The sequence below is a fragment of the Pyrgilauda ruficollis genome, unplaced genomic scaffold, assembly GCF_017590135.1.
Source record: "Pyrgilauda ruficollis isolate IOZ18807 unplaced genomic scaffold, ASM1759013v1 scaffold144, whole genome shotgun sequence".
Lineage (NCBI taxonomy): Eukaryota > Metazoa > Chordata > Aves > Passeriformes > Passeridae > Pyrgilauda > Pyrgilauda ruficollis.
In genome coordinates, this window is record NW_024512988.1 from 167,912 (window position 1) to 192,925 (window position 25,014).

The 25,014-nt window shown below is 51.9% G+C and overlaps 2 protein-coding genes across 9 annotated transcripts in view; both read left to right on the forward strand.

The window, feature by feature from the left end:
• CUNH6orf89 (chromosome unknown C6orf89 homolog) overlaps window positions 1–6,814 on the forward strand; it is a 23,888-nt gene extending 17,074 nt beyond the window's left edge. Inside the window, exons 6-8 of the mRNA XM_041460472.1 lie at window positions 1,089–1,215; window positions 1,894–2,017; window positions 2,386–6,814. Of these exons, the coding sequence (XP_041316406.1) occupies window positions 1,089–1,215; window positions 1,894–2,017; window positions 2,386–2,471 (337 nt within the window). The 3' untranslated portion in view covers window positions 2,472–6,814. The remainder of the gene's footprint in view (window positions 1–1,088; window positions 1,216–1,893; window positions 2,018–2,385) is intronic.
• On the forward strand, window positions 6,396–23,830 carry PI16 (peptidase inhibitor 16). Of its 8 annotated transcripts, none has more exons than XM_041460473.1 (7): window positions 6,396–6,508; window positions 7,087–7,274; window positions 9,601–9,846; window positions 19,313–19,531; window positions 19,794–19,903; window positions 20,674–20,762; window positions 22,892–23,830. In XM_041460473.1, exons 3-7 carry the CDS (start codon window positions 9,694–9,696, stop codon window positions 23,032–23,034), a joined length of 714 nt encoding a protein of 237 aa, XP_041316407.1. In that variant the 5' UTR covers window positions 6,396–6,508; window positions 7,087–7,274; window positions 9,601–9,693; the 3' UTR covers window positions 23,035–23,830. The 8 variants fall into 8 exon arrangements, with proteins under 8 accessions (XP_041316407.1, XP_041316408.1, XP_041316409.1 ...); XM_041460474.1 differs by having other exon boundaries at window positions 22,895–23,830; XM_041460475.1 differs by having other exon boundaries at window positions 22,910–23,830.
• The last annotated feature ends 1,184 nt before the right edge of the window (window positions 23,831–25,014 follow it).

The following is a 25,014-nucleotide window of genomic DNA, read 5'->3' on the forward strand; positions in this document are numbered from 1 at the left end:
GAGTCAGACAGAACATGTGATGGATGGACACATCCTTTCTGTAGGGGTGCTCAGGCTCTGCCTGTGTGAACCTGAGTTCACACTCCAGTGCCTGCAAGTTGCAGTTTAACTGGAGAGAAGGTGTGCAGGAGTGGGTTACAGGCTGCTTCTGCTTGCTGGCACTGATTTGTTCTGAGGATGAGACTTCTGCACTAAAAGTGGAGAGTTGGTGCTTGGTCTCCAGCTATTGCTCCCCTTATAAGATAAAATTATCCCAGGGACTGCCTGGTCCTGTTCTTCAGGCTGTAAATCCTCTGGGCTGTGATCTGATCACCCGAGACAGCTGGTTCACATTTCTATCACCTCTGTCTACTCAGTGGAAATCCTCTACCACTGGTGCTGACTGAGAAGAGGTGCTATGACTTGTGCAAACACTGAGAAGTAATGGAAAGTCAAAGAACCCTGCAGTTTGTGTTTGGTCTTGTGCAGAAAATACGGCCAAGTCTAATCCTGCCCCTGTTAACCAAAAGCTCTTTGCCCCTTAAAGGCCAAAGCCTTCAATGTGAACAAGATGTGTGAGCAACTCAGAGTTCTCTGAGGTCTCAGAGTAAGCACTGGTAGAGGAATGGTCAGGGTACAGAAGAATTAATCATGTCAGTCCCCTAGACAGGGATGTAAAGATAACAAGCTCTACCTGGCCTTTTCCAGTCACATTTCCTGGTCTAGAGAATAGCCTTGGATCCCCCTGCCTCACAATGTGAGTTCAGTTGTGGTTGTGTATGATGCCAGCTCTCTGCATCTTCTGTAATTAATGGATCTGGTCAATGACTTGGATCATTTTAAGGGAAAAGGAGAGAGAAATGAAGTTCAGGTATCCATAAGGATCTGTTTGTTCCCTCTTTACATGATCCTGATGCAGGAGCCCACAGGAGAGTGGGAAGGAGCAGATTTAGAGGCTGAGGTTGAATTTTGCTCCTGACTCCCAGGGCTAGTCTGTCATGCTGTTTATCAAGCATGAATGTTTGGCAAGACTTTTATCTGGAAAGTAGCTTTTAAATGCAAACATTATCATTGTATGATGATTCTTTAATATGGGCTGGTTTGTTTAGGAACAAGTCTGTGAATAGATCCCGGATTCTCCAGGAATTTTTCCCTGCTTCCTCTTTGCTGTCCTTCCCCAAGACAGTGTCTCTGGAGAGCTGCTTCCTCATCCGCCACCCAGATTTGGGGAATAAGGTGAGAAATTAATTCCAAAGGTATTCTCTTCCTGTGCATGAGTTGTCTCCCAGCAGCTCTGAGGTTTTGTGGGATTTGCAGGGTATTTTTAGCTGATTCAGTCCTGAAAAGGAGCTTTTGGGGTTGTATCAGTTCTGTCCATCCCTGTGTAAAGTGGCATCTCAGGGTGGCTTTGCCTCCCAGCACTTGTGTCTAGTTTGGGGCAGGAGATTCCCTGTGCCCATCTCCCTTGGAGCTGGAGATGTCACAGAAACAGAGGGACTCCAAAGATCATCGTGTTCCAACACCCCTTGCCTGCTCCATTCATGTATCTGGCCTTGCTCTGTAGCTGGGTGAGGTCTTTCTGTGCACAGTTGGGCAGAATTGTTTTACGAGTTGCATTTTAGGAGCTGCTCCTGGCAGTGAGTCTCACTCATTCTGAGACCCTTCAGGCTTCTGGCCTGATCTCCTCTGTGTTTTCCTGAGTTGTGAAGGCTCTGCCTTGCCTTGGAGCAGAGGAGAACCCTTGCATGCAGCTGACCTCAGCTAAGATTCTGTGCTCCACTGGTAACTGGTGAAGCAGCAAATGTGTTGTTTGCTCTGTCTCACCTGCCTGCAGGGCAGTGACTGTCCCTGCTTTGGGCAGACAGAGCCAAGGAAAGCTGGCCAGGCTTTTGAAATCCTCTCCTCTCATCCTAGAGCTACAGCCTGCACAGCCTCTTCGCTGTTGGGAGTGGGCAGCTCACCCTGACTGTTGCACCTCTGGACACGTGCAGAGGACACTGTGAGGTGTTCAAGGTGGAGCTGGAAGCTGGGGATTTGGGTGAGTACCAGAGCTGTGGCTGGCAGGGACTGGGAGTGCAATCAGGAGACTGCTTCCAGCCGGGTCTTTTCTGTCTGACACCTGGGATGGTGGTTTGTGCCATTGTCACCTCCAGACCGGTGTGTGCCTGCTTGTCACAGCACAGGGAGTGATCCTCCTGGACTGGGAGTTTGTGGCCTGGAACTCCAACACTGGAGATGCTCCAGGCTGAGCAGTGTGGGTACACAATGGGTATTGCAAACCCAGTGCCCACTGAGGGAAGAGTCTTTCCAAAGAGCTCCAGCACAACCACATCCCTTTGTGGGGAATGGGAGCACTCGTTAAGGATGGACTCATCTAACAGAGCCTCTCCATTGCCTCTTCCCAAGGTTATGCCAGCACAGATCACTGGACAATGAGCTTCATGGCCAGAGGGACAGAGCCAGCAGTGATTTGTGATGGAGCTGCCAGCTAAGGATGCTGGGGTGGGAAAACAGAGCCGTTCCCAGGACAAGAAGACTTTCAGCTTTGAAACCAAGGCAACGTCTTGAGAGGAGCGAGCCGGGGCAACTGGGGCAGGCAGCTTTGCCACCCTGCATGTTTACAGTGTTTAAAAAGGACTATTTTCCTGACCCTTGAGGTAATCCTTTGCCTTTCCTCAAATGTATTTTGGGAGAAGCTCAAGCTATTTATGACCCTCCCTGTCCCCTCAGGTAAGCCCTGGGTTTGCAGCAAAGGGTTTTTTTTCCAGGAGCAGCAGATGGATTTCTCAGGATGAGATTCACCTTATGTTCTTTGTGGATTATGGCACTTCTGAAACTTCCTGGGGGGTTTGGGAGTGGATGGGATGTGTGACATTTCTGTGTACATTCCTCCTGAGGAGGAAGCTTTGAGCCTGTGTAGTCAGGCCAGTTCTATAAAGGGAATGGATTGGTGATGTGTCCCAGCTCTCACGTCCGCAGCTGTGTGAGCCCTGCAGAGCTGACCTTGGCTCCTGCTCCCTGGCTGGGGAGAGCCTTGAGCCTGAGGGCAGAAGCTCTCACCCACTGCATCCTTCTTGTACCAAAAGAATCCCTTCAGGCCTCTCTGTGTTGTGATCACCCTTCTGCAGCTCTCTGTCAGCAGGTTGCGAGTGAGTCAAATGGTAATTGTGCTTTTCTTCACCTCCACTTCCTTTCCTGCAAAAACACTGACACTCATCTTAGAGGTGCTGGCAGTGCAGAAGTTCTGGATGGAGCTGGGGCTGGGAGAGAGCAGCTCTGTCCAGCTTTCACCTCAGACACCAAGGGCTCCACAGCCATTCTCAGCTGCTCCTTGTTTTTGGAGGCGCTGCCTGCGTTCCCAGCCCACGGTACCTCTGGGAGCACCTGAAACCTCCCTCTTCCCTGGCATATTTTTGCATTGACTCCTTCCAGACCTGGAACTCTGTCTTCAGAATGAACGTTGGTTTTTCCTGGGTCCTTTCCAAGCTGCCTTTGCGTGTTTCCTGCTGCTGGAGCAGCGCTGTCTCCAGTGCCCTGAGAGAGGCTCGGGTTCGGTGTGTGCAGACTGCGGATGCTCCGGTCCCTTCCAAGTCTGATCCTTTGGGTCTGATCCCACTGCTGAAGATCATTTACAGATGTGTCAGGCTGAACTCATAGGCCAGGGCTGGAGTTCAGGACATACTCTCACACTTGTTAATATGGAGTTGGGAGGGGTTTTGGTTGACAGCGAGTTAACTCTGTTCTCAGGAGCAAGAGCCTTTTTCTCTGTAAATATTTTAGGTACATGTAAAATGACAGATTGGGAAAATGTCTGTCCAGCCTTTGTTTTTGAGGAGAATGGGAGCAAACATTGTGCTAATCTGATTAGGAGTTGACAAAAGCTGCCAAGTGGGATGACCACTTCTGGCTCCTGTACAAGAATAAGGCAGAGGACAGTTCCTGCTCCAAAGAATTTAGTCTGAGGCCTTGACACTATAAACATTTCTATGCATAACCCTTGTTTTTCTCCTGTCAAAACAATGAGAACAAGCCCAGCACCTGTGTCAGTCTGTGCATGGCCCTTGGTGCTGAACACACACCAGATCTAGTAGAACCAAAAGGGGAGAGTCTGGCTCTCTCAGGATAGAAAAGGACTGATATAATTTGTTACCAAGTATTAAAGGGAATTGGACTAATAGAACTTCCATTAGTGTTCTCACTGCTTGGAGTGTATTTCACACTCATGACACTACATTAAATCTTGTACATGCCAAGACACACACACACACCACCCCTCTCCCTCATCTTAAAGCCTGGGTCTTAGTTAATGGAAATTTGGGAGTTCAGTGATGGCAGAATTAGGGCCTCATTAGTGACTGTTGCTGTTTACACTTTGGCAGCTTCTCAAATCAAATTCAAAGGCTGACCAGGTTACTTCACCTCTTACTGCTTTTGTATCTGACCCGTTTTTGTAAAGCATTTGCTCAAAGATGCTGCTGGAGCCATTCTTGCTGAGATTGCGGCGGTTCGGTGACACTGTCACCGCTAAGTGTCCTTGACTGTAACTTGTAAAAGAGCTGCGGAGACAATTCCCAAGTGTCTGTGAAATGCCTGGATTTTGAGAGTCACACTTAAGCCATTGTGGCTGTCTGGCTCTTTCGGGAAGAAGCAGAGAAAATGGATCTATTTACAGTTGCTGTTTGGACTGGGGGGAGGAGGGGGAGGAAGGGGCAGGTTTGTGTCTGTTTAGCAGAAATGTTCTCACGTAGTGCTTCTCCCTTCCTCCAAGAGTTGCAGCCTTCCTTGAAGGGTTGCAGCTGGTTGGACAGGAGCTGGTGAGTCTGGCCTGTTTGCAGAGCAGCCTTCCAAGTGCACTCTATGGGCTCTGCATAAGTTTCCAGCTCTGTCTCAGCGATACATTGCATATGTCCCAGCCTCGCTCCCTTCGGAGCTTACATCATTTGTTTTTAAGCTCTCCGGTATATTTTCTCTTCCTCTTCCAAAGGCTGTAAGGAATTAGCTGCTAAACTAAAACAGGAGGGCAGTTCTCCTGCTGATAAAGAGTCAATTTTGGCTGAAGTGCAGAGCCCCAGTCTGCAGCACGGCTTCCAGAGCAGCTCCTGTCTCCAGCTGCCAGAGGAGTGGTGCTCACACCTTCCACATCCCAGGGCAGGCAAGGAGCCACAGTGGGAAACCCAGAGGTGAGGCCACAATGGCAGAACTGGGATGGCCAAAGGGAGGTTTTGATACCTTTATTGCAATTAAGCCCTGGTCGTCTTCCACATCCAGAGCTCCAGCTTTACAGAGTCCCTGGAAAGGCTGCAGGACTTCCCTAGGGAGGCTGGTGGTCCTAGTGGCCTGCTGAGGTGGAACAGGGCTGTTCCTGCAGCTACTGAGGTTTCACAGCCATGATCACATGAGTCACAGAGGGGGTGTCCCACCATGGTCCCCCTCACCTCAGCTCCTCTTTTGCACTCTCTGTGCTGGTTTGGACAATCTCCCCCTCTCCCTCTGCCCAGCTCACACAAGTTCCCAGTTAATACATTTTGAAATCCCTTTGTGTGCTTTCGAGCCCATTGCCTGTGAGCTGGGAGATGGAATCCTCCTCACCCCACATCCCAAAGGCTGCAAAGCTGCTCTGAAATCTCACCAGAAGTTGGTACTACCCACGAGCCCAGTGGGCAGAGGTGAGGAGGGGTCACCTCTGCACTTGCCAGGCTGGAAGGACAGGCTGTCCCTGTCAGCTGGGCAGGAGGATCGTGGTTTAAAGCTGCTCCCCAAAGCAGGGGTCACTGACCAGTGCTGTCAGTCAGTCCTGAACTCAGGGTAACTGAAAGGAGGAGAAAGGATTATTATGATTTACTTCAGTACCAGGAAATCAGCGGCCCCCACGGGAGCCAACCTGGCAGTTTCTATTGATTCTTTTTTTTGCTTTCTTTGTTCCTTTTCATTTTTTTCCCTGCCCACTGTTTTTGCACACATTGATTCCCCTGAGGGATCTCTTTGCAAGGCCCTGGAGAGCTTTGAGTCAGATTTCCCGTGAGTCTCCAGAGTGCAGCTTCTCCCACCAGGCCTGTTTTTGCAGTGTTCTGGAGGAGAAGCTGGTTTGTCTGGGCTGGATCACCTCTCTTCCCTCCTGGGCTCCAGCAGCAGCAGGAGGAGGTGGGGAGCAGGAAGGCATCTCATGGTAGAGATGAGAGCTCTATAAACACCAGTGTCTCAGAAAAGGGGATCCTTCTGCCTTGAAACCCTCTTGTTCCCTCTCTCCAGGAGGGGGCTTTCCCCACACCCCAATCCCAGGTCCTCGTTCAGCCCCGTGGCCCCCAAGAGAATTGAACATTTCCTGGGGTGAGGCCATTTTGATGGGTGCACAAAGAGCTTTTGCTTCCTGCAAACCAAACTTTCTCCTCTTGGTAGATTTTATAGGTAGAACTCGAAATCCTCCTGTTCAGAAACCTCCTCCTTGTAAAGGGCAGATTTAGTGTCCTACTGAGTTAGACAAGGGAGATGCTGGACTTCCCTTTGCTTTGGAGATTCAAAAAAATGGCAGGTGATTTATTTTTAGCATTATCTCATTGTCTTGGGGAGGGGAGCCACATTCTAAAGGCTCAGAGGTGCTGGGAAGTAAAGCTATATATGCATAAAGACTGTTTCAATGCTGAACACTAAACTTAGTGATGGATTAAAAAAAAAAAAAAAAAGAATGTGAATATGCACTTAATGCAGAATTTTATGGATGGTCCTAATTTAATATATTGCAAACTTTGTAAATACTTGGGAAAAGACTGTAAAGTATGTAAATAAATGAGATTTGTATGTAAGAAGAATAAAAAAGTTTTTAATTTTTGCAATTAAATACAAGTGTTAATGACCCTTTTCCCTTTTCCTGATTTTTATTTTCATGTTGCATGTCAGCTATTGAGGTGTTCTTTAACCTTTTTTGGGGCACTTTTCCTAAGGGAAGTGTAATTTTAAATGAAAAGTCAGAATACTTTTCTTAGGAAAATGTCATAAGAAACACTTTGTGAAAAAGGAGCAGTTTAGGAAATGTTCTGTGGGTTTTAGCCTGATTCTCTGAACAAAGTTGATGCAACAGCTCTGCCTGTCCCTCCTTTCTTTTCTTCCCAGCAACATTCTCCATATTTCCTTCACATTTGAGTTGATTTTAGCCAAACTTTGAGGCGTGGAAGACGATAAACTCCTCCAGAGCTCATAAATCCAGGCGAGTAGGGAGAAAAGAGAGAGATCCTGTTACTCCCACAGCAGTGCAGGAGCCTCGTTAGACACCGGCCAGCGCCGCTGGAGACCCTCGAGACGTGAGTCAGTAGAGCCCAGGCTTGGTCACTTTGTGCTGCAGAGTGGGGCCAGCAGGCTGGAGCAGAGCCTGTCAGGTGTTGGTGTGTGGCTCCTGTCCCTGTCCCTGTCCCCGTGCAGTGGCTGCTGCTCCCTGGGGTGGGGGGAAGGAAAGCTGCAACCCACATATCCTGTCCCCTATGATCCAGAAATCAAGCAAAGAGGACAGGAGACCTGCATGGAAGAGCAGTGAGGTTCTAGCAATTCTCAAATGGAACAAAGAAATTGATGGGGTGTTGAAAAAGGGACAGGCACATGAGAGATCTATAGGAACATCTTTGGCGTATGCAGGGATGCAAGGAGGAAGGCCACAGCCCACTTGGAACTGAGTCTGGCAAGGGACATCAAGAGCAACAAGAAGGGCTTCTCCAAGTGCATTCAGCAGCAAAAGGAAGACAAGGGAAAATGTGAGGCTGCTGCTGAATCCACTGGGTGTCCTGGGCACAGAAGACACAGAGAAGGTGTAATTACTCAAAACCTTCTTTGCCTAAGGCTTTACTGCTGAGAGTGGCCCTCAGGAATCCCAGACGCTGGAAGTAAGAGATGAAGGATGGAGAAAGGAAAACTTCCTCTTGATCACAGAAAGTTGAGAGAGATCAGCCAGGCAGACTTAACACTCATAAGTCCATGGTGGGATGCACCCACAGGTGCTGAGGGAGCTGGCAGAGGTTGTTGGTTAGCCATTCTCCATCATCTTTTAAAAACCCTGGAGAATGAGAGAGGTGCCCAATGACTGGAGAAAAGCTAGTGTTAAGTCTTGTCTTCAGAAAGGGCAATAAGGAGAATCTGGGAAATTCCCAGCAAGTTAGCCTCACCTTCATCCCTGGAAAGGTGATGGAACAGCTCATTCTGAAGGTCACCAGGCACCTGAAAGTAAAGCAGGTTACTGGGAGTGGTCAGCATGGATTCACCAAGAGGAAATCCTGCTTGACCAGTCTGATGCCTTCTATGATGGCACGGCAGGATGGGTTGATGAGAGGACAGCAGTGAGTGGTGTCTACCTTGACTTCAGCAAGGTTTTTGACACTGTGTCCTGTAACATCCCCATGGATAAGATCAGGAAATGTGAGTTGGATGAATGGATAGTGAGGTGGATCAAGAACTGGCTCAATGGCTGAGCTCAGAGGGTTGTGAGCAGAGCAGAATCCAGCTGGAGGCCTGTAGTCGGTGGCATTCCCCAGGGATCAGTACTGGGTCCAGTCTTACCCAACTTCTTTATCAACAGCCTGGGTGAAGGGATGGAATGGACCCTGAGTTTGATGGTGGTACAGAACTGGGGGAGTGGCTGATCCACCTGAAGGCCGGGCTGCCATTCAGAGGGACCTGGACAGGCTGCAGAGTTGGATGGAGAGGAACCTAATGAGGTTCAACAGGAGCAAGTGCAGGTCCTGCACCTGGGGAGGGACAACCCCAGGTACCAGCACAGACTGGGGGTGACCTACTGGGAGCACCTCTGCAGAGAAGGACCATGAGTTGACCATGAGCCAGCAGGGTGCCTTGGGGCCAGGAGGGACAGTGGGATCCTGGGGAGCATTGGGAAGAGTGTGGTGAGCAGATCAGCAGATCCTTACCCTCTGCTCTGCCCTGGGGAGGCCATATCTGTGTTCAGTTCTGGTCTCCATGAAAGACAGGAGTTACTGGAGAGAGTCCAATGGAGGCCATAAAGATTATGGGACTGGAGCAGCCCTCTGATGAGGAGAGACTGCTGGAGCTGGGCCTGGTTAGTCTGGAGAAGAGAAGACTGAGGGGGATCTCATCAATCCATATAAATATATCAGGACGTGTCAGAGGATGGTGTCAGACTCTAGTTCTGCCCAGCAACAGGACAAGGAGCAATGGCCATAAGCTCAAAATACAAGTTCCACCTCAAGACAAGAAAAAACTTAATTCCATGGAGGGTGGCAGAGCACTGGAACAGGTGCCCAGGGAGTTATGGAGTCTCTCACTCTGGAGATATCCCAAACCCACCAGGATATGTTCCTGTATCACCTGTTCCAGGTGATCTTGCAGAGGGGTTGGACTGGATGATTTCCAGAGGGCCCTTCCAACCCCAGCTTCTGTGATTTTTAGAAAAAGAACAGGAGGTAAACAAAGGGACCCATAACTGAGGGCTCAGGGGATGGCTGAGGTTTGGATAAAGAATGCAAATCCAGGGATTGGGATTCAGGCATGGAGAGTGACCATGCATGTTGGCACCAGCCCCAGTGCAGCCTCTCCATCAAGGCTGATATGTGCCACGGGTGTGTCCCACGTGGCTTCAAAACTCTAATAAATACATTTCCTCCCCAGTCTTCAAGCTGTTGGGTGTTCCTGGCTCTTGGGAGGTGCTTTAAATCTGACTGCCAGAGCCGTGGGCTGCTGAGAGCAGAAGCTGCCTGCACGATGCTGAGCTCAGGTCTTCCTCCCGTCCTCCTGGTGCTCTCAGTGCTGGAGCTGAGCTGGTGCCTGAGTGATGAAGAAAAGAAGATCATCTTGGATGAGCATAATAAATATCGCTCCCAGGTCTCTCCTCCTGCCAAGGCTATGATGAAGATGGTAAGTGGCTTTTATTACAGAGGAATATTGGGGTGTTTGTGTGGTCCAAGGCTGGATCTTAACACGAGGAGGGATCAGGGAGTTCCTTAGGGAAGGCAGAGCAATTCTCATGTAGGGTTACAAGTAGGTGTTAATGGAGGGATTCCCTAAACTGCCTCTAAAGAGAAGAGTTTCCTTTACCTTTGGAGTGTCTTTGGTCATTTTCTGGAAGTTCCTAAGCATGATGTGAGTCCCCAGATGCTGTTCCATGAGAGTGATGCAGCTCTCACTCACCTGAGTGCCTGCTGGAGGTCCCTGTGATGGCAGGAAGGGCAGGTGAGACCCTGCCATGAGCAGGTGCCATGAGCAGGTGCCTGGAGACTTTGGCATTGTCATTGCCAAGAGGTGGTGGGGGAATCCTGCTGTGTGGGACATCACACAGTGCTCTGTATTTGCATCAACTTCAAACATGTTGGTCAAGTCTGTCAGTTATTTGGGCCCATCATGCTCCTACTCCTCCCCATGCCTTGTGCAGAGCTGCCTTGGATGTGAGGGATCCCCTGTTTTGCTTGTGGAAATTGAGCCAGGTCCCACAACATGTGTGGTTGCAGTGGGAGCAAAACTGAGCTCTAGAGCTGGTGCTTTTTGTCTTGCTCAGACTCTTGATTTGATTAGAACTTGGCTATGAAGTTTTATCTTGCACCACATGTGATTTTTCCTCATTGTTTGCAAATCATGGGGAGGAGAAGGACAACTGTTTGTCCTGGAAATTTGGAGCCCTTTCCTTCTTTGGTCACAGTGTGCTTGGAGGACATCTTCCTGCCTGGCCCAGAAGTTGCCCAGAATAAGTAAAGCCTTTGTGGGCTGGTAAATGGGAGTTTAACAAGCAAACAAAGCCAAAAATTCAGGGAGAGAAGGCCTGACCAGTGACTGCAGACTCAACAGGGACAAAGCCAGAACCCTCAGCACTGTGATGGTTTCTCCACACTGAGTTGAGGATGCTCCATGATGGCATTAGATGAATTCCAGGAGAGGTTGTGAGAGTTGTGCTGGTGCCGACCTTCTCCTCTTTGACCCATAAACCAAGGCTTGTGCTGGGACTGACCATGGAGCTCCCCTCTCCTGAGGACTCTCTTGGGTAGGGGTTTGAATTTTCCTGATGGATGGGGAAACTGCAGCCAGACAGTGCAGGGTGCTTGGTGAGTGCCTTGTTCCTGTTGGAGAGCCCAGTGTCCCTCCCTGTGTGCTGACACCGAGCTCCTTTCAGACCTGGGACAAGGAGCTGGAGGCTGATGCTCAAAAGCATGCAGAGAAGTGCAAGTGGTCCCAGAACGGGGGCCCAGGCAGGTTAAACCTCTTTGCTACACCTTCAACCCTGGATGTAAAATTGGCCATTGAACAATGGAACGCGGAGAGGAAATTCTACGACTTGACAACATCCACGTGTGTCCCCACGCAGACGTGTGAGAACTACGTCCAGGTACCAGCTGCTGGGGTGGAGGGCCTGTTGGGACAGGAGCTGGGCCACTGCCCCAGCTCCTCCTAAAATCTTTGCAAAAGGACAGGGAACCAGGTGGGATTCACAATGATAGAGGCAGACCTGGGCATGGTGTCAGTCATGAGTGCCCTTTGGAGAAGAACTTTTATGAGACAAGCCCTGCAGCCATTTTTTTGGCTGCTCAGCAGTGCCAGCTCAGTGCCAGCTTGTCTTGGGTGGAATGATGAGGTCCAAGTGTTTCTTCACAGCTTGGGTGGGAGCAAGGAGGAGAAGAGATGGTGGTGGCAACTGGATGGATGGATGGATGGATGGAGGGTTCCAAGACCATAGCAGAGGTGGTGATGCTCTGCCTGGGTAGACTATATGGTAGGAGAGCTGTGGCACTGGAATATATGACCTTGGGAAGGTGGTTCAGACAGGGGCAAGGGGGAAGGGCCAAAACAACATGGGGATGGGGATCTGGGGCACGTGCTGGGAGATGAGGAAGATATTCCAGCAGAACTTAAGGCCAGGGGAGAGACTGCCTTCAACCAGTCCCCTCACCTTCAGCCCTGGTCTTTGCCTTAGGTGGTCTGGGCAGAAACAACTCGCATTGGCTGTGGGAGCAGTTATTGTGAGATCATTGATGGAACTGAAACAGAGAACGTGCACCTGCTTGTTTGCAACTATTATCGCCCGTAAGTCCCAGGCCCCAATATCCATCCCCTGCTCTGTTCTGAGGGGATGAGGGATCTGCTGCACGGAGTTGTCTGCCCTGGCTTTAGCTGCCTTGGGGTCAGGCTGGTGAGTAAATGGCCCTGACAGGCCGTGGCAGGACACCAAGACCTCTTTGCTACATTAATCCCAAGTTTTGCCTTGGCTGGGATATCCCAGCTGAATCAGCCCCCTCTCTGGGATGGGTGTTTCCCCTTTCCTCATGTCTTCTTTATCTTGGCATTTTCTGCTTCCAGGAGTAATATAAAGAAAAAAAAGCCCTACTGGGATGGACCCTCGTGTGTAATGTGCCCCATGGACACAGTCTGTGTGAACAACCTGTGTGGTGAGTGAGGGGAGCCCTGGAGGGGCTGTTGGGACTGAGACCTGGACTGGTCTGAGCTCTGAACCCTCCTGGAGCTGTCAGGAAGCCTCTGAACTTCAGTTCCAGGGCTGGACCATGTTAGGAGCAATTGCTGCTCCTAACAGAGGGCAACTGCCTCAAGATGAGGAGGATTGGTCAAGGGCCTTGTACTCCATTAGGCAGCGTTTTTTGCCCCTTGTGGAGCAGGAGGTTGTGAGGGACATGAGATGTCTCCAGATTGGGAACCCCAGAGTGGGGAATGGCCCAGAGTGACCTGAGAGGGCTCAGCTCCTGTTTCAGCCCCTCACTGGTTTCTGTTGGTTCTGCTCACTGCGTGGATCTGTGGAGGTGAACCAGTCCTAACCCACGGCACTTTTCATCTCTGCATCTCTTACATCCACCCTAACAGCCCTGCCAAAACTCACAGCCACAGCCAACCCAGAACCCACAGCATCAGAGGCCACCATAACCACAGCCAAGCCACCATCCACAAAGTCACTTCCAACCACAACCACAGCCAAGCCATCCCCACAGCCACACTGTCAAACACAGCCAAGCCCAAACCCATCACAAGAGCCAAACCAAAACCTGCCACCACTCTCCCAACTACAACCCCAGCCAGGCGAAAACCCACAACACCAAAACCCATGACAACTCTGGCTGAGTCAAAACCCACCACAACTCTGGCTGAGTCAATATCTGCTGCTACAACACCAGCATGTGCCACAAATGCTGGTGGCAAAGGCATGACTAAAAACTGGCACAACCACAAAGCCAGAGCACAAAGACCTGATCCTGTTGAGGCAACCAGGATCACTCTTTCCTGTGAGCCCAAGATAGACCCATCACCAGAGACAGAGACAGGCAATGGAGAGCCTCTTAGCTCCTTCACTAAAGAGGATCTTCTACTCTGACTTCATCTTGTCTTCTTTTCCTTCCATATCTGCCCTGGACACAGAAGAACAGGAGACAAACTCAGACCAGACAAGTGTGGATCTGCCCAAAGGAGGAGCCCCCAGTACCTGCTTGGGCCTTTCGCTCTTCCTCCTCCCCAGTGCCATCCTGGTGGGCCTTCTGCTCTGAAGGATGTTCCTCAGCTGTCCCTGCACCCCTCAGCAAGGCTTTTGTCAGCGCTGGTTGTTCCGCAGCCCTGGTAGGCTCAGGAGGCTCCTTGGACAATTCACACGCTCCCTCCTTACGCTGCCTTCTCTGCTGCAGCCCCGGCGAGCCAAGGCTGATGCTGGGGGAACTTTGTCCCCTTCCTGAGGAGACCTGAGGACAGGAGGGTGCTTGCCATAATGCTGGTGACCTTGGATGCTTCTCCTTTTTCCTGGCTTCTCTTCCATTTCCAGGCTGGAAGTGTTGAGCACCACGCACCCACAAACCCATGTGGTCAGTAGGCCCTGCCACAGCCTGACCCTGGAGACAGCAGGGTGACCTGGGGACAATGAGACATGGTGGCTGGCTTTGGTGTTTGCAGATGAGGCATAGTGGTTGGCTTTGGTGTTTGTCAGGAGGAGTTTCCCGCAGAAATGCTCTTTTCCCTCCCAGTGTATTTCTTTCCGTTTTGGACATACTTTATCTCTTTCCTGTCTTGTCCAAATAGAGAGTCTATTTGGGATTTCTGTTTCCTCCTGGTTCTGGTGGAGCTCTGGCCAGTATTGCCCAGCTGTTCACCCCTCTCCTCCTCACACCCTGCAGCCCATGCCTCTTCCCTCTCTCCTCCTCCCTCTCACTCTCTGGCACATGTCCCATCCCTCAGTCATTCCAATGCCACAGATTTATTTCACGTGTGTGTCTGCACAGAAGAGAAACCTTCAGAGCTGAGAGAGGCCACCAGCTCCTTCATGTAGCTTTTCCCTGCGTGGCTTCATACTTTGCATCATTTCAGTGTATTTGAATTTAAATACAGATCCTGATTGATGTGCAACTTGTGTGTGTGTGTGGTCAGGGAGAACAAATCCCCACATGTGTTGGTACGATCTGAGCGCCAGAGATAAAAGTGATGCTGTTACAGGTCACTGGTGGCTCTGCTGCCCGGCAGCACCAGCCGTGTGCAGGAGCCCCGCTGCCTGCGGGCTGCCACCACAATGTCCTGTGAGGGTCTGGGGAGAACCCACCTTTCTTGATCTTGCTTCCTGGCTCCTTTTTGCTAAAAGGTGTTGCCCTTCAAGGCCATTGCAACCATCTACAAAACTAAAACAGGAGGGCAGTTCTCCTGGGAGTAAGGAATCTCTTTTGGCCCAATCTGCCAAGGGCCAGTCTGCAGCACGGCTTCCAGAGTAACTCTTGTCTTCAGCTGCCAGAGGGGAGTGGTGCTCACAACCTCTGCACTGCCAGGGTGGGAAACCCACAATGGCAAAACTGAGATGGCCAAGGGGAGGTTTTGATACCTTGGCCAAAGAGCTGCAAGTGAGCCCTGGTCTTTTTCCTCATCTTGAGCTCCAGTTTCACAGATCCTTGGAAGGGCTGCAGGAGGCTGGGACCTCCTCAGAGAGTCTGGTGTTCCTAGTGACCTGCTGAGGTGGAACTGGGTGGGAATGGGGCTGTTCCTGCAGCTGTTGAGGCATTGTGGTGACAGACACAATCAGATGAGTCACAGATGGGGTGGCCTCCCTCACCTCAGCTCTCCTTGGCACTCACTGTACTGGTTTGGACAATACCCCACTCGCACCCTGCCCAGCTCAGGGGGATTCCCAGTCAACACTTGTGTCCCAGCATTTTTAAATAATAGAATGGATGAATGAATGGTGTGGAAGACTATAAACTCCTCCAGAGCTCATAAATCCAGGCGAGTAGGGAGAAAAGAGAGAGATCCTGTTACTCCCACAGCAGTGCAGGAGCCTCGTTAGACACCGGCCAGCGCCGCTGGAGACCCTCGAGACGTGAGTCAGTAGAGCCCAGGCTTGGTCACTTTGTGCTGCAGAGTGGGGCCAGCAGGCTGGAGCAGAGCCTGTCAGGTGTTGGTGTGTGGCTCCTGTCCCTGTCCCCGTGCAGTGGCTGCTGCTCCCTGGGGTGGGGGACGGGTTCCTTGAGCGAGCAGAAGGAAAGCTGCATTCCACACACACTTACCTAATGCCGGCTGGACACGAGTGTCTCAGCCCCAGGGTGGGGCTTGGACCTTGCACTGCTAATCCTGATGCTTCAGACACTGGCTCCAGAAGAAGCTGTCAGAGCAGGTTGGAGTTGAGAAATGGCCCTGCATCCCTTTGGCAGCTGCCCTGCACTTGCCAAAGGCATCAGCTCTTACTCACGTTTCCCCGTAGCCACATGCCCTGGTGATGACTCCTCCAGGGCTGTTTGCTGTTCCCCACAAGCTCTGTGTATCCCATTTTCCTTCATCCTTGTTGCCACGCTATCTCCTGCAGGGCTCAGCCAGGGTGCTGTAGTGCCAGGGTCAATGGGGAGCTTGGCCCTGCATCTCCACATCACCAGCACCTGCACTGCTCTAGTGGAAGGTGTCCTGCTCATGGCAGAGGGGTTGGAATGAGATGGGATCTCAGGTTCTTCCCAACCCAAACCATTCCATGGTTCTAAAATCCTCAGCACTGCCTTGTTCCTTGTAAGCCAGGCCATGGTGAGCTGGTCAGCAGGAGCTGGAACCAGTGTTGATGCTTTCTAGATGTTTCTCCAGGTCTCCAGAGATCCAACAGCAAATGTGTGGAGGTGTCTCCATCAAGAGATAGATTTGCCTTAGCAATATATGGGAATCTCTGGTTTGACCATCTGAGTTGAAAATCTGCTGAGATCTTGGCCTCAGATCCCACTTGCAGGAACTGTTGGACAATTGAGGGCACGGCTGACCCCAGAGCTAGTGAAGGACCAAGTAATACACAGAGCTCAGAGATCTGGGGGGCAGTAGGAGAGCTGCTGTGGTGAGAGAGGTGATCCGTGTGGTCCAAAACCGGAGGGAAACCAACAAAGCGTTTCCTGGGGAGTGGGGAGGGGAGGGGGAGGCAGAGCGGCAGCGTGTGATTAACTTGGCTCGGCTCTCCAGAGCTGCCCACCCGCTGATCCTCTCTGACAGGCTGCGATCCCAGCGGAGCCCCTGGAGCCGGGCCGGGCGGTTGCACAATCGCAGATGGGGAGCCGAGGCTGGAGCAGCCCGGGGGGCTCGGGCAGGCCGGCCCCGGCGCGGGGGCTGCGGACACGGAGGATGAACCCTGCAGGTGTCTGCGGGGACGGAGCACAGCCTGTCCCCGCAGAGCCCACGGTTTGGTTGTTCCAGCCAGCCCTGAGGGCAGCCACAGACTCCCAGCTCTCCGGTTTGGGGCCAGCTCAGCTCTGTACCCTGTTCTTCCTCTCCTGATGGTTCAGGGAAGAGGCACCAGCCCTCTGCCTGCCCCTGTTCCCAGCAGGTCTGGCAGCCCAGGGGGATGTTCCTCAGCTGCCAAATGCTGTCCCCCCATCACAGACACGGGGCTAGCCGAGGTGGGCTCCGGCTCTGTCTGGGGAGTTGCTGTGCTGCAAAGTGCTCTCAGCAATTGCATCCTGCTGCCTTTGTTTCTAAGGCAGCTGCATTCCAGGCACGGGGGAAGACCCGTGTGAAAACAGGGCTTTGTCAGCTGCTGTGGGATTGTTGTTACAGATTAGGAGGAATGGAATAGGAGGTAGAAGACAGGACCCGTAACTGAGGGCTCAGGGGATGGCTGAGGTTTGGAACAGCAGAGGCTTGGATGAAGAATGCCAGTCCAGGGATTGGGATTCAGGAACAGGGTCTGTCCCAGGGAGAGGACCCTGCATGTTCGTTGGCACTGCTGCCTCTCCATCAAGGCCGATATGTGAGATGGGTGTGTTCTGCATGGCTTCAAAACTCTAATAAATACATTTCCTCCCCACAGGTGCCATGACCTGGAGAATTCGTCATGGTTTTCCAAGAGGTGGGGGAATCCTGCTGTGTGGGACATCACACAGTGCTCTGTATTTTCCTCTGCAGGTGAAGGTCCTTTTATTTAGCGGAGGGAATGTCACCCTGTCAGTCTAGGTCCTTCAGTTATTTGGGCTCATCACACTCCTAGTCCTCACCGTGACTTGGTGTCTTAGTGATGCAGGATCCTCTGTTTTGCTTGGGGAAATCAAGTCCCATCATCAGTAGGACCTGTAGTAGGACCAAAAACAAGCTTGGTGCTGGTGCTGCTTTTTGTCTTGTTCAGACTCTTGATTTGATTAGAACTTGGCTATGAAGTTTTATCTTGCACCACATGTGATTTTTCCTCACTGTTTGTAAATCACACAGAGAGGGATAATTGTTTATCATGGAGAGTTGGAGTCCTTTCCTCTTTGGGTCACAGTGTGCTTGGAGGACACCTCCCTGGCTGGCCCAGTAGTTGCCCAGAATGAGTAAAGCCTTTTTGGGCTGGTAAAGGGGAGCTTAACAATTAGAAGAAACAAAAAGTTAAATTCAGGGGGAGATGGCCTGACCAGTGACTGCAGACTCAAAGGGGACAGAGCCAGAACCCTCAGCACCATGATCCCATCAAACCCACCAGGCACAGCAAACTCAGAATATCAGGGCTTTGGAGCCAAAGTCTTAGAGAAAACCTGAGATAAATGATCTTTCAGGGTCCTTAAGTCGATTCCAAACCTGTGGGGGCTGCTCCTGGCTGAAACTTTGATTGCAGCCCCTGTGCTTTGAAATGCTCCCTCTGCAGCTTCTGCTCCTGCTCGAGCACACAGGACCTGCTCTTGATCTGGAGCCAAAGGCTTTTTCATTTTGAAGCCCAGCAAATGTTTAGCAGCCCTGACGATTCCTCAGCAGAAGTTTTCCATGAGAACACCATCCTCACCTCCCTCCTGGGACTTTGCTTGGGCTGGGTTTGCCTCTGGGTTCACCTGCTGCTGTGGCACTGTGCCTGGCTGAGGTCACTCTGTGCCTCCTTTTGGAACATGGGGCTGGTTGCTTTGGAAATATTTGGTTGAACGGGGGGGAATCTGTAGCCTAAGCCCACTTTACTAATGAGGCAAATCTGCAGGTGTGAGTCCCCCGTTTATGGAGCCCAGCTCTGTGTCAGAGGGAGAGGGGTGTGTGTTCCTCAAATTGGGTCTCCAGCCCTCTCTGTCAGCGTGGCTTGGGGCCATGGTGGGAGGTGAACCAACACTCTGTGTGCCAGCCAGGTGTTTCCTCCCCCCAGTGCCTCCAGGCCTGTCCTCATCCCCTTGACACCCCAGTGGTGACATGCCCTCCTGTCTGGATCCTTTTGGATCCAGCCCTGGCTCTGTCCAGGAAGGTCCCCCTCAGGACCCTGTTTGCAGGGCTGCCTTCAGAGCCAAGCTGCTCTCTCCATCAAGGATGGTCCAAACAGCTGCAGTGCAGGATTCCCCATATGCATCCCTGCTTGAAAAGCTCTCCACCTCCTCCTCCTCCTCCTCCTTGTTCTCCTCCCTGTGGCCGGGGGCTCAGCTGGTGGCGGGGCCGCTGCTGCTCCAGAGGGGGCTCCTGGCTGGCAGCCAGGCGGCCACGTCTGGGTTCCAGGCAAACAGATGATGTTTCCCAGGAGCCTGTGCTCCCAGGCTTTGTTCAGCTGCCAGGAGAGGTGTGTCCCATTCCCCTCCTATCCCCACCCTGGGTGAGGAGGGATGGCCCCAGACCCCTCTGGCCTGACCCACAGTGGGTTTCCTTCTTTCTTCCATGACTTCATGGTTTCTCCACACTGAGTTGAGGATGCTCCATGATGGTGTTAGATGAGCTCCAGGAGATGTTGTGAGAGTCGTACTGGTGCCCTGACCTTCTCCTGTTTGACCCATAAACCAAGGCTTGTGCTGGGACTGACCATGGAGCTCCCCTCTCCTGAGGACTCTCTTGGGTAGGGGTTTGAATTTTCCTGATGGATGGGGAAACTGCAGCCAGACAGTGCAGGGTGCTTGGTGAGTGCCTTGTTCCTGTTGGAGAGCCCAGTGTCCCTCCCTGGGTGCTGATACTGAGCTCCTTTCAGACCTGGGACAAGGAGCTGGAGGCCCTTGCTCAATCCTATGCAGAGAAGTGCATCTGGGACCACAACAAGGAGAGAGGCCGACGGGGAGAAAACCTGTTTGCTATGGCCCCAACCCTGGAACTAGAATTCGCCGTGGAAGACTGGAACGGGGAGGAGAAATTCTACAACTTGACAACATCCACGTGTGTCCCCGGGCAGATGTGTGGCCACTACACCCAGGTACCAGCTGCTGGGGTGGAGGGGTGGCTGCTCAGCAGAGCTGGGTGCCAGATTTTCTCAGACACAGAGATGAAGTCTGAGTGTTTCTTCACAGACTCGGTAGGAGCAGAGATGGTGGTGGGTCCTGAATGCCAAAGCAACATGGGGATGTGGGATCTGGGGCACACTCTGTGGGATGAGGAGGTCTTTGGAGCAGCCTTTAAGCCAGGGGACAAGTTGCCTTCACCCAATCCCCTCACCTCCACCCTGGTCTTTGCCTTAGGTGGTCTGGTCAAATACACATCAGATCGGCTGTGGGGCACATTTTTGTGAGAAGATTGATGGAATTGAAACAGAGAACATGCACCTGCTTGTTTGCAACTATTATCCTCCGTAAGTCCCAGGCCCTGCATGGATTGGTGTATCTCAGCGGGGTTTCTGTGCTGGAAATGCCCTGGCTTATGTCACAGCAGGCTTTGTCCTTGGTCAGAAATAGAAGTTGCAAATAATGCTTCTGTTATCTTGGGTTGGTCCCAGACTAAGGAAGGGTTGTCTGGAGGTCCTGGCCCATGATTGTGGCTGCTGAGTGCTGGTTCAACTCCTGGAACACACCCAGGGAGGGACCTTCTTGCCCAAGAGCTGCTCAAGGCTGAGGTGGCAGTAGCTGAGGGTACAAACACCTCCCTGCCCCAGGCCTTGTTCTTCCTGCTGCCGTCGCCTGGGGTGGAGGAGTCCTTTTGCAGCAGCAGGAAGGGTTGGATGTGGGAGGACAGCTGGGTACCCCCTTCCCAGCCCTGGGACCAGCCTTGGCACCACTGTCTTGGAGCTGCTGAGAGCACCAAGAGCAGCCAGTGGCTGCAGACCTTCCTGGGGCCTGGAGCAAAGTGAGACAGAATTCCCTGTCCCAATATCCATCCCCTGCTCTGTTCTGAGGGGATGAGGGATCTGCTGCACGGAGTTGTCTGCCCTGGCTTTAGCTGCCTTGGGGTCAGGCTGGTGAGTAAATGGCCCTGACAGGCCGTGGCAGGACACCAAGACCTCTTTGCTACATTAATCCCAAGTTTTGCCTTGGCTGGGATATCCCAGCTGAATCAGCCCCCTCTCTGGGATGGGTGTTTCCCCTTTCCTCATGTCTTCTTTATCTTGGCATTTTCTGCTTCCAGGGGTAACATGAAAGGCAAAAAGCCCTACATTGAAGGACCCTCGTGCGAAATGTGCCCCATGGACACAGTCTGTGTGAACAACCTGTGTGGTGAGTGAGGGGAGCCCTGGAGGGGCTGTTGGGACTGAGACCTGGACTGGTCTGAGCTCTGAACCCTCCTGGAGCTGTCAGGAAGCCTCTGAACTTCAGTTCCAGGGCTGGACCATGAGACAGGACAACTGCCTTAAGCTAAGGAGGGGCTTGTACCCAGTTAGGCAGCATTATTTGCCCCTTGCATGGCAGGAGGTTGTGAGGGCCATGAGATGTCTCCACATTGGGAACCCCAGAGTGGGGGATGGCCCAGAGTGACCTGAGGGGGGTTGGCTGCTGTTTCAGCCCCTCGTTGGTTTCTGCTGGTCCTGCTCAGTGCAGAGGATCCATGGAGGTGAGCTGAGCCAGCCCTAACCCACGGCACTTTTCATCTCTCACCAGAACTCGTTGTAGAAGAGACCACTCCGGCCTCTGTGACAACAAAGGCAAGGCCATCCACCCCAGCCACAGCCAAACCAGAGCCCACAGCTAAACCTGAACCCACAGCCAAACCAGAGCCCACAGCCACAGCCAAACCTGAACCCACAGCCAAACCAGAGCCCACAGCCAAACCAGAGCCCACAGCTAAACCTGAACCCACAGCCAAACCAGAACCCACAGAACCAGTTCACACCACAGCTGAACCAGAACCCACACCAGTGTCCACCACAGCCAAATCTGAACCCACAAAACCGGTGTCTACCACAGCCAAGCCAAAACCTACAACCACACTTCCAACCACAACCACAGCCAAGCCACCACCCACAGCCACACTCCCAACCACAGCCAAGCCCAAACCCCCAGCACAGGCACCCTTCAGCACAGCCAAGCCAAAACCTGCCAGCACGCTCCCAACAGCAACCCCAGCCAGGACAAAACCCACAGCACCAGCAGCCACCACAGCCATGGCCAAACCAAAACCCACCATGCCAGCAGCCACCAGCACTGCAGCCCAGCCAGAGCCCACCACAACTATGGCCAAGCCAACACCCACCACACCAAAACCCACCCTAACAACCACTGCCACTAAGCCAACAACCACCACTACCACCAAGATGACACCCACCTCCCTGAAACCCACCACAACCACCACCACCACCAAACCAACACCCACCACACCAAACCCCACCACAACCACCACCACCACCAAACCAACACCCACCACAACCACCACCACCACCAAATTAACACCCTCCACATCAAACCCCAGCACAACCACCACTACAGCCAAGCCAAAGCCAACCACAACTATGGCCAAGCCAACACCCACCACACCAAAATCCACCCCAACGGTAGCTAAGCCAAAACTCGCTGCTACAACACTAGCACCTGCCACAACAGCAACGACACAACTGAAAACTGCCACAGCCACAAAGCCACAACCAGAAAGACCTGATCCTACTGAAGCAACCAGCATCACTCTTTCCTTTGAGCCCAGCTTAGACCCAGACTATAAAGTATCTCCAGAGGCAGACACTGGAGAACCTTTTAGCTCCTTCACTACAGAGGATCCAGCCTTATTAGAAAGCATGGGCACAGCCTTCAGCCCCAGATCAGTCCCAGAAATAAAGAAAGGTGCCAAAGAGCATGGGAAAGAGAAATCAGCCTTTCCCAGTCCATCTCCATCCCTCAGCCAAGCTGTTCCAGAGATGAAGCTAGGTTTCAATAGAGCTGAGCTCATAACTCCCTCCAAGTCAGTGGTCCTCAGCCCTGAAGAGCCCACGTTCTTGCGCTTAACATCATCCTCCAAAGACAAAAAAGGGCCGAGCCCCCATTTCCAGACCTCCCTCTCAGGTAAGGCAACCGTGGAGTTTGTCCTGGCATGGACACTCGGACATTCAGGGATCCCCAAGCAGCATGGAGAGGGCTTGGGAGGAGCAGTGTCAGACTGGTCCTTTGGATCCTCCTCTTGTATGTGGCACCAAGACTTTTCCTCACTCTTTCCTCTAACCCTGGTTGGATGGTTGGATGTCTCATCCCTGCAGCATGGTCCCGTTCACAGCCTGCTCCCACTAACGCACAGCTTCCCTGGACCAGAGCTCTGCTGCCTCACGGACCCTCGGGGCACATCATGGCACACCTGCATGAGTGGGAGCTTCTCTTGTGCCAGATCTTGCCCTCTAACTCCACATTTTCCTCTCTTCCTCCAGCAGGTGCCCTGGACACAGAAGAACAGGAGACAAACTCAGACCAGACAAGTGTGGATCTGCCCAAAGGAGGAGCCCCCAGTACCTGCTTGGGCCTTTCGCTCTTCCTCCTCCCCAGTGCCATCCTGGTGGGCCTTCTGCTCTGAAGGGTGTTCCTCAGCTGTCCCTGCACCCCTCAGCAAGGCTTTTGTCAGCGCTGGTTGTTCCGCAGCCCTGGTAGGCTCAGGAGGCTCCTTGGACAATTCACACGCTCCCTCCTTACGCTGCCTTCTCTGCTGCAGCCCCGGCGAGCCAAGGCTGATGCTGGGGGAACTTTGTCCCCTTCCTGAGGAGACCTGAGGACAGGAGGGTGTTTGCCATAATGCTGGTGACCTTGGATGCTTCTCCTTTTTCCTGGCTTCTCTTCCATTTCCAGGCTGGAAGTGTTGAGTTCTCCCACCCATCTGCCCGTGTGGCTGGCAGGCCCTGCCACAGCCTGACCCCGGGGACAGCAGGGTGACTTGGGGACAATGAGACATGGTGGTTGGCTTTGGTGTTTGTAGATGAAACGCAGTGGTTGGCTTTGGTGTTTTGTTTTTTTTTCCAACAGAAATGCTCTTTTCCCTCCCAGTGTGTCCATCTCAATTTTGGACAAGTTTTACCTCTTTCCCTTCTTGTCAAAATAGAGTGGCTTTTTGAGGATTTCTGTTTCCTCCTGGTTCTGGTGGAGCTCTGGCCAGTATTACCCAGCTGTTCCCCCTCTTCTCCTCACACTCTGCAGCCCTTGCCTCCTCCCAAGCCACAGATTTATTTTACGCGTGTGCCTGCACCTGTGTGCTCGCACAGAAGAGAAACCTTCAGAGCTGAGAGAGGCCACCAGCTCCTTCATGTAGCTTTTCCCTGCATGGCTTCATTCTTTGCATAACTGCAGTGTATTTGAATTTAGATACAGATTCCTCTTGATGTGTAACTTGTGTGTGTGTGGTCAAGGAGAACAAGTCCCCACTTGTGTTGGTACAGTCTGAGCTCCAGAGGTACAAGTGACATTGTTAGAGGTTATTGGTGGCTCCTGGGCCCGTTGCAGGACCACTGGCATTGTCTGGGCCACTGTGTTTTGTTACCCCACGTCTCTCCTCCCTTCACCTGAGGGTTCCCAGTCAGGTGTGTTAAACATGTGCCAAGCTCTGCAGACAGATGGAAGGAAGATAATGGGGAGATGCAGCCCCTTCTCTGGACATTGCAACCTTTCATTTCTTACAGAAGAGGTGGAGGATGACCTAGGGCCATTACTCACATCCACCCCTGCTGCTCTGTCCTGTGCATCCCCAGAGCATGCACTGAATAAATCCTGTTGTGAAAGTCTGTTCACTCTCTCTGGGGGATCTGGACACCTGGGAGCTATTTACTATACCTGTAAAATGCTCTTCATTATGTGCTTACATAGAACTGCTAAAAAAAAGCATGACTTCTGTGGCTCTTGAAGGGGTTTTTTGGCTTTCCAAAAGCATCCATGTGCTGCTTTTTGTAAGGGTGTAACTTGATGTTTTTAAACCTTTGTAAAAGCAGCAGGAGGCCATGGGGATTGGAGGATGACCTGAGGGCCATTACTCACATCCTCCACTGCTGTTCTGTCCTGTGCATCCCCAGAGCATGCACTGAATAAATCCTGTTGTGAAAGTCTGTTCACTCTCTCTGGGGGATCTGGACACCTGGGAGCTATTTACTATACCTGTAAAATGCTCTTCATTATGTTCTTACATAGAACTGCTTAAAAAAAAGCATGACTTCTTTGGCTTTTGAAGGGTTTTTTTGGCTTTCCAAAAGCATCCATGTGCTGCTTTTTGTAAGGGTGTAACTTGATGTTTTTAAACCTTTGTAAAAGCAGCAGGAGGCCATGGGGATTGAGGATGACGTAGGGAATTTTTCTTGAGCATCCAGCTGAGTGTAAAGTAAAAATGTGTTCCCACCAGGAATTCTTGGGCAAGGGAAGCAAGAGAAAAAGGGCTCAGAGCAAAACAAGAAATAAAAACTATGGCTGGAGCACATCTGGTTCCCTGTTTTAGGAAGCCCAGCACAAACCTCTCACACCCTAAACACGATTTAATCTTTGCAGCACAGAAAAAAGTTAAATATAAGTGTAAGTCTCC

Bases quoted from the DNA above. Each gene is read 5' to 3' on its own strand.
- PI16 (XM_041460473.1), top strand. From the start codon at position 9,694: ATGCTGAGCTCAGGTCTTCCTCCCGTCCTCCTGGTGCTCTCAGTGCTG. The intron at 9,847-19,312 runs GTAAGTGGCTTT...AGCTCCTTTCAG, and splicing joins CCAAGGCTATGATGAAGATG to ACCTGGGACAAGGAGCTGGA. The intron at 19,532-19,793 runs GTACCAGCTGCT...TCTTTGCCTTAG, and splicing joins TGTGTGGCCACTACACCCAG to GTGGTCTGGTCAAATACACA.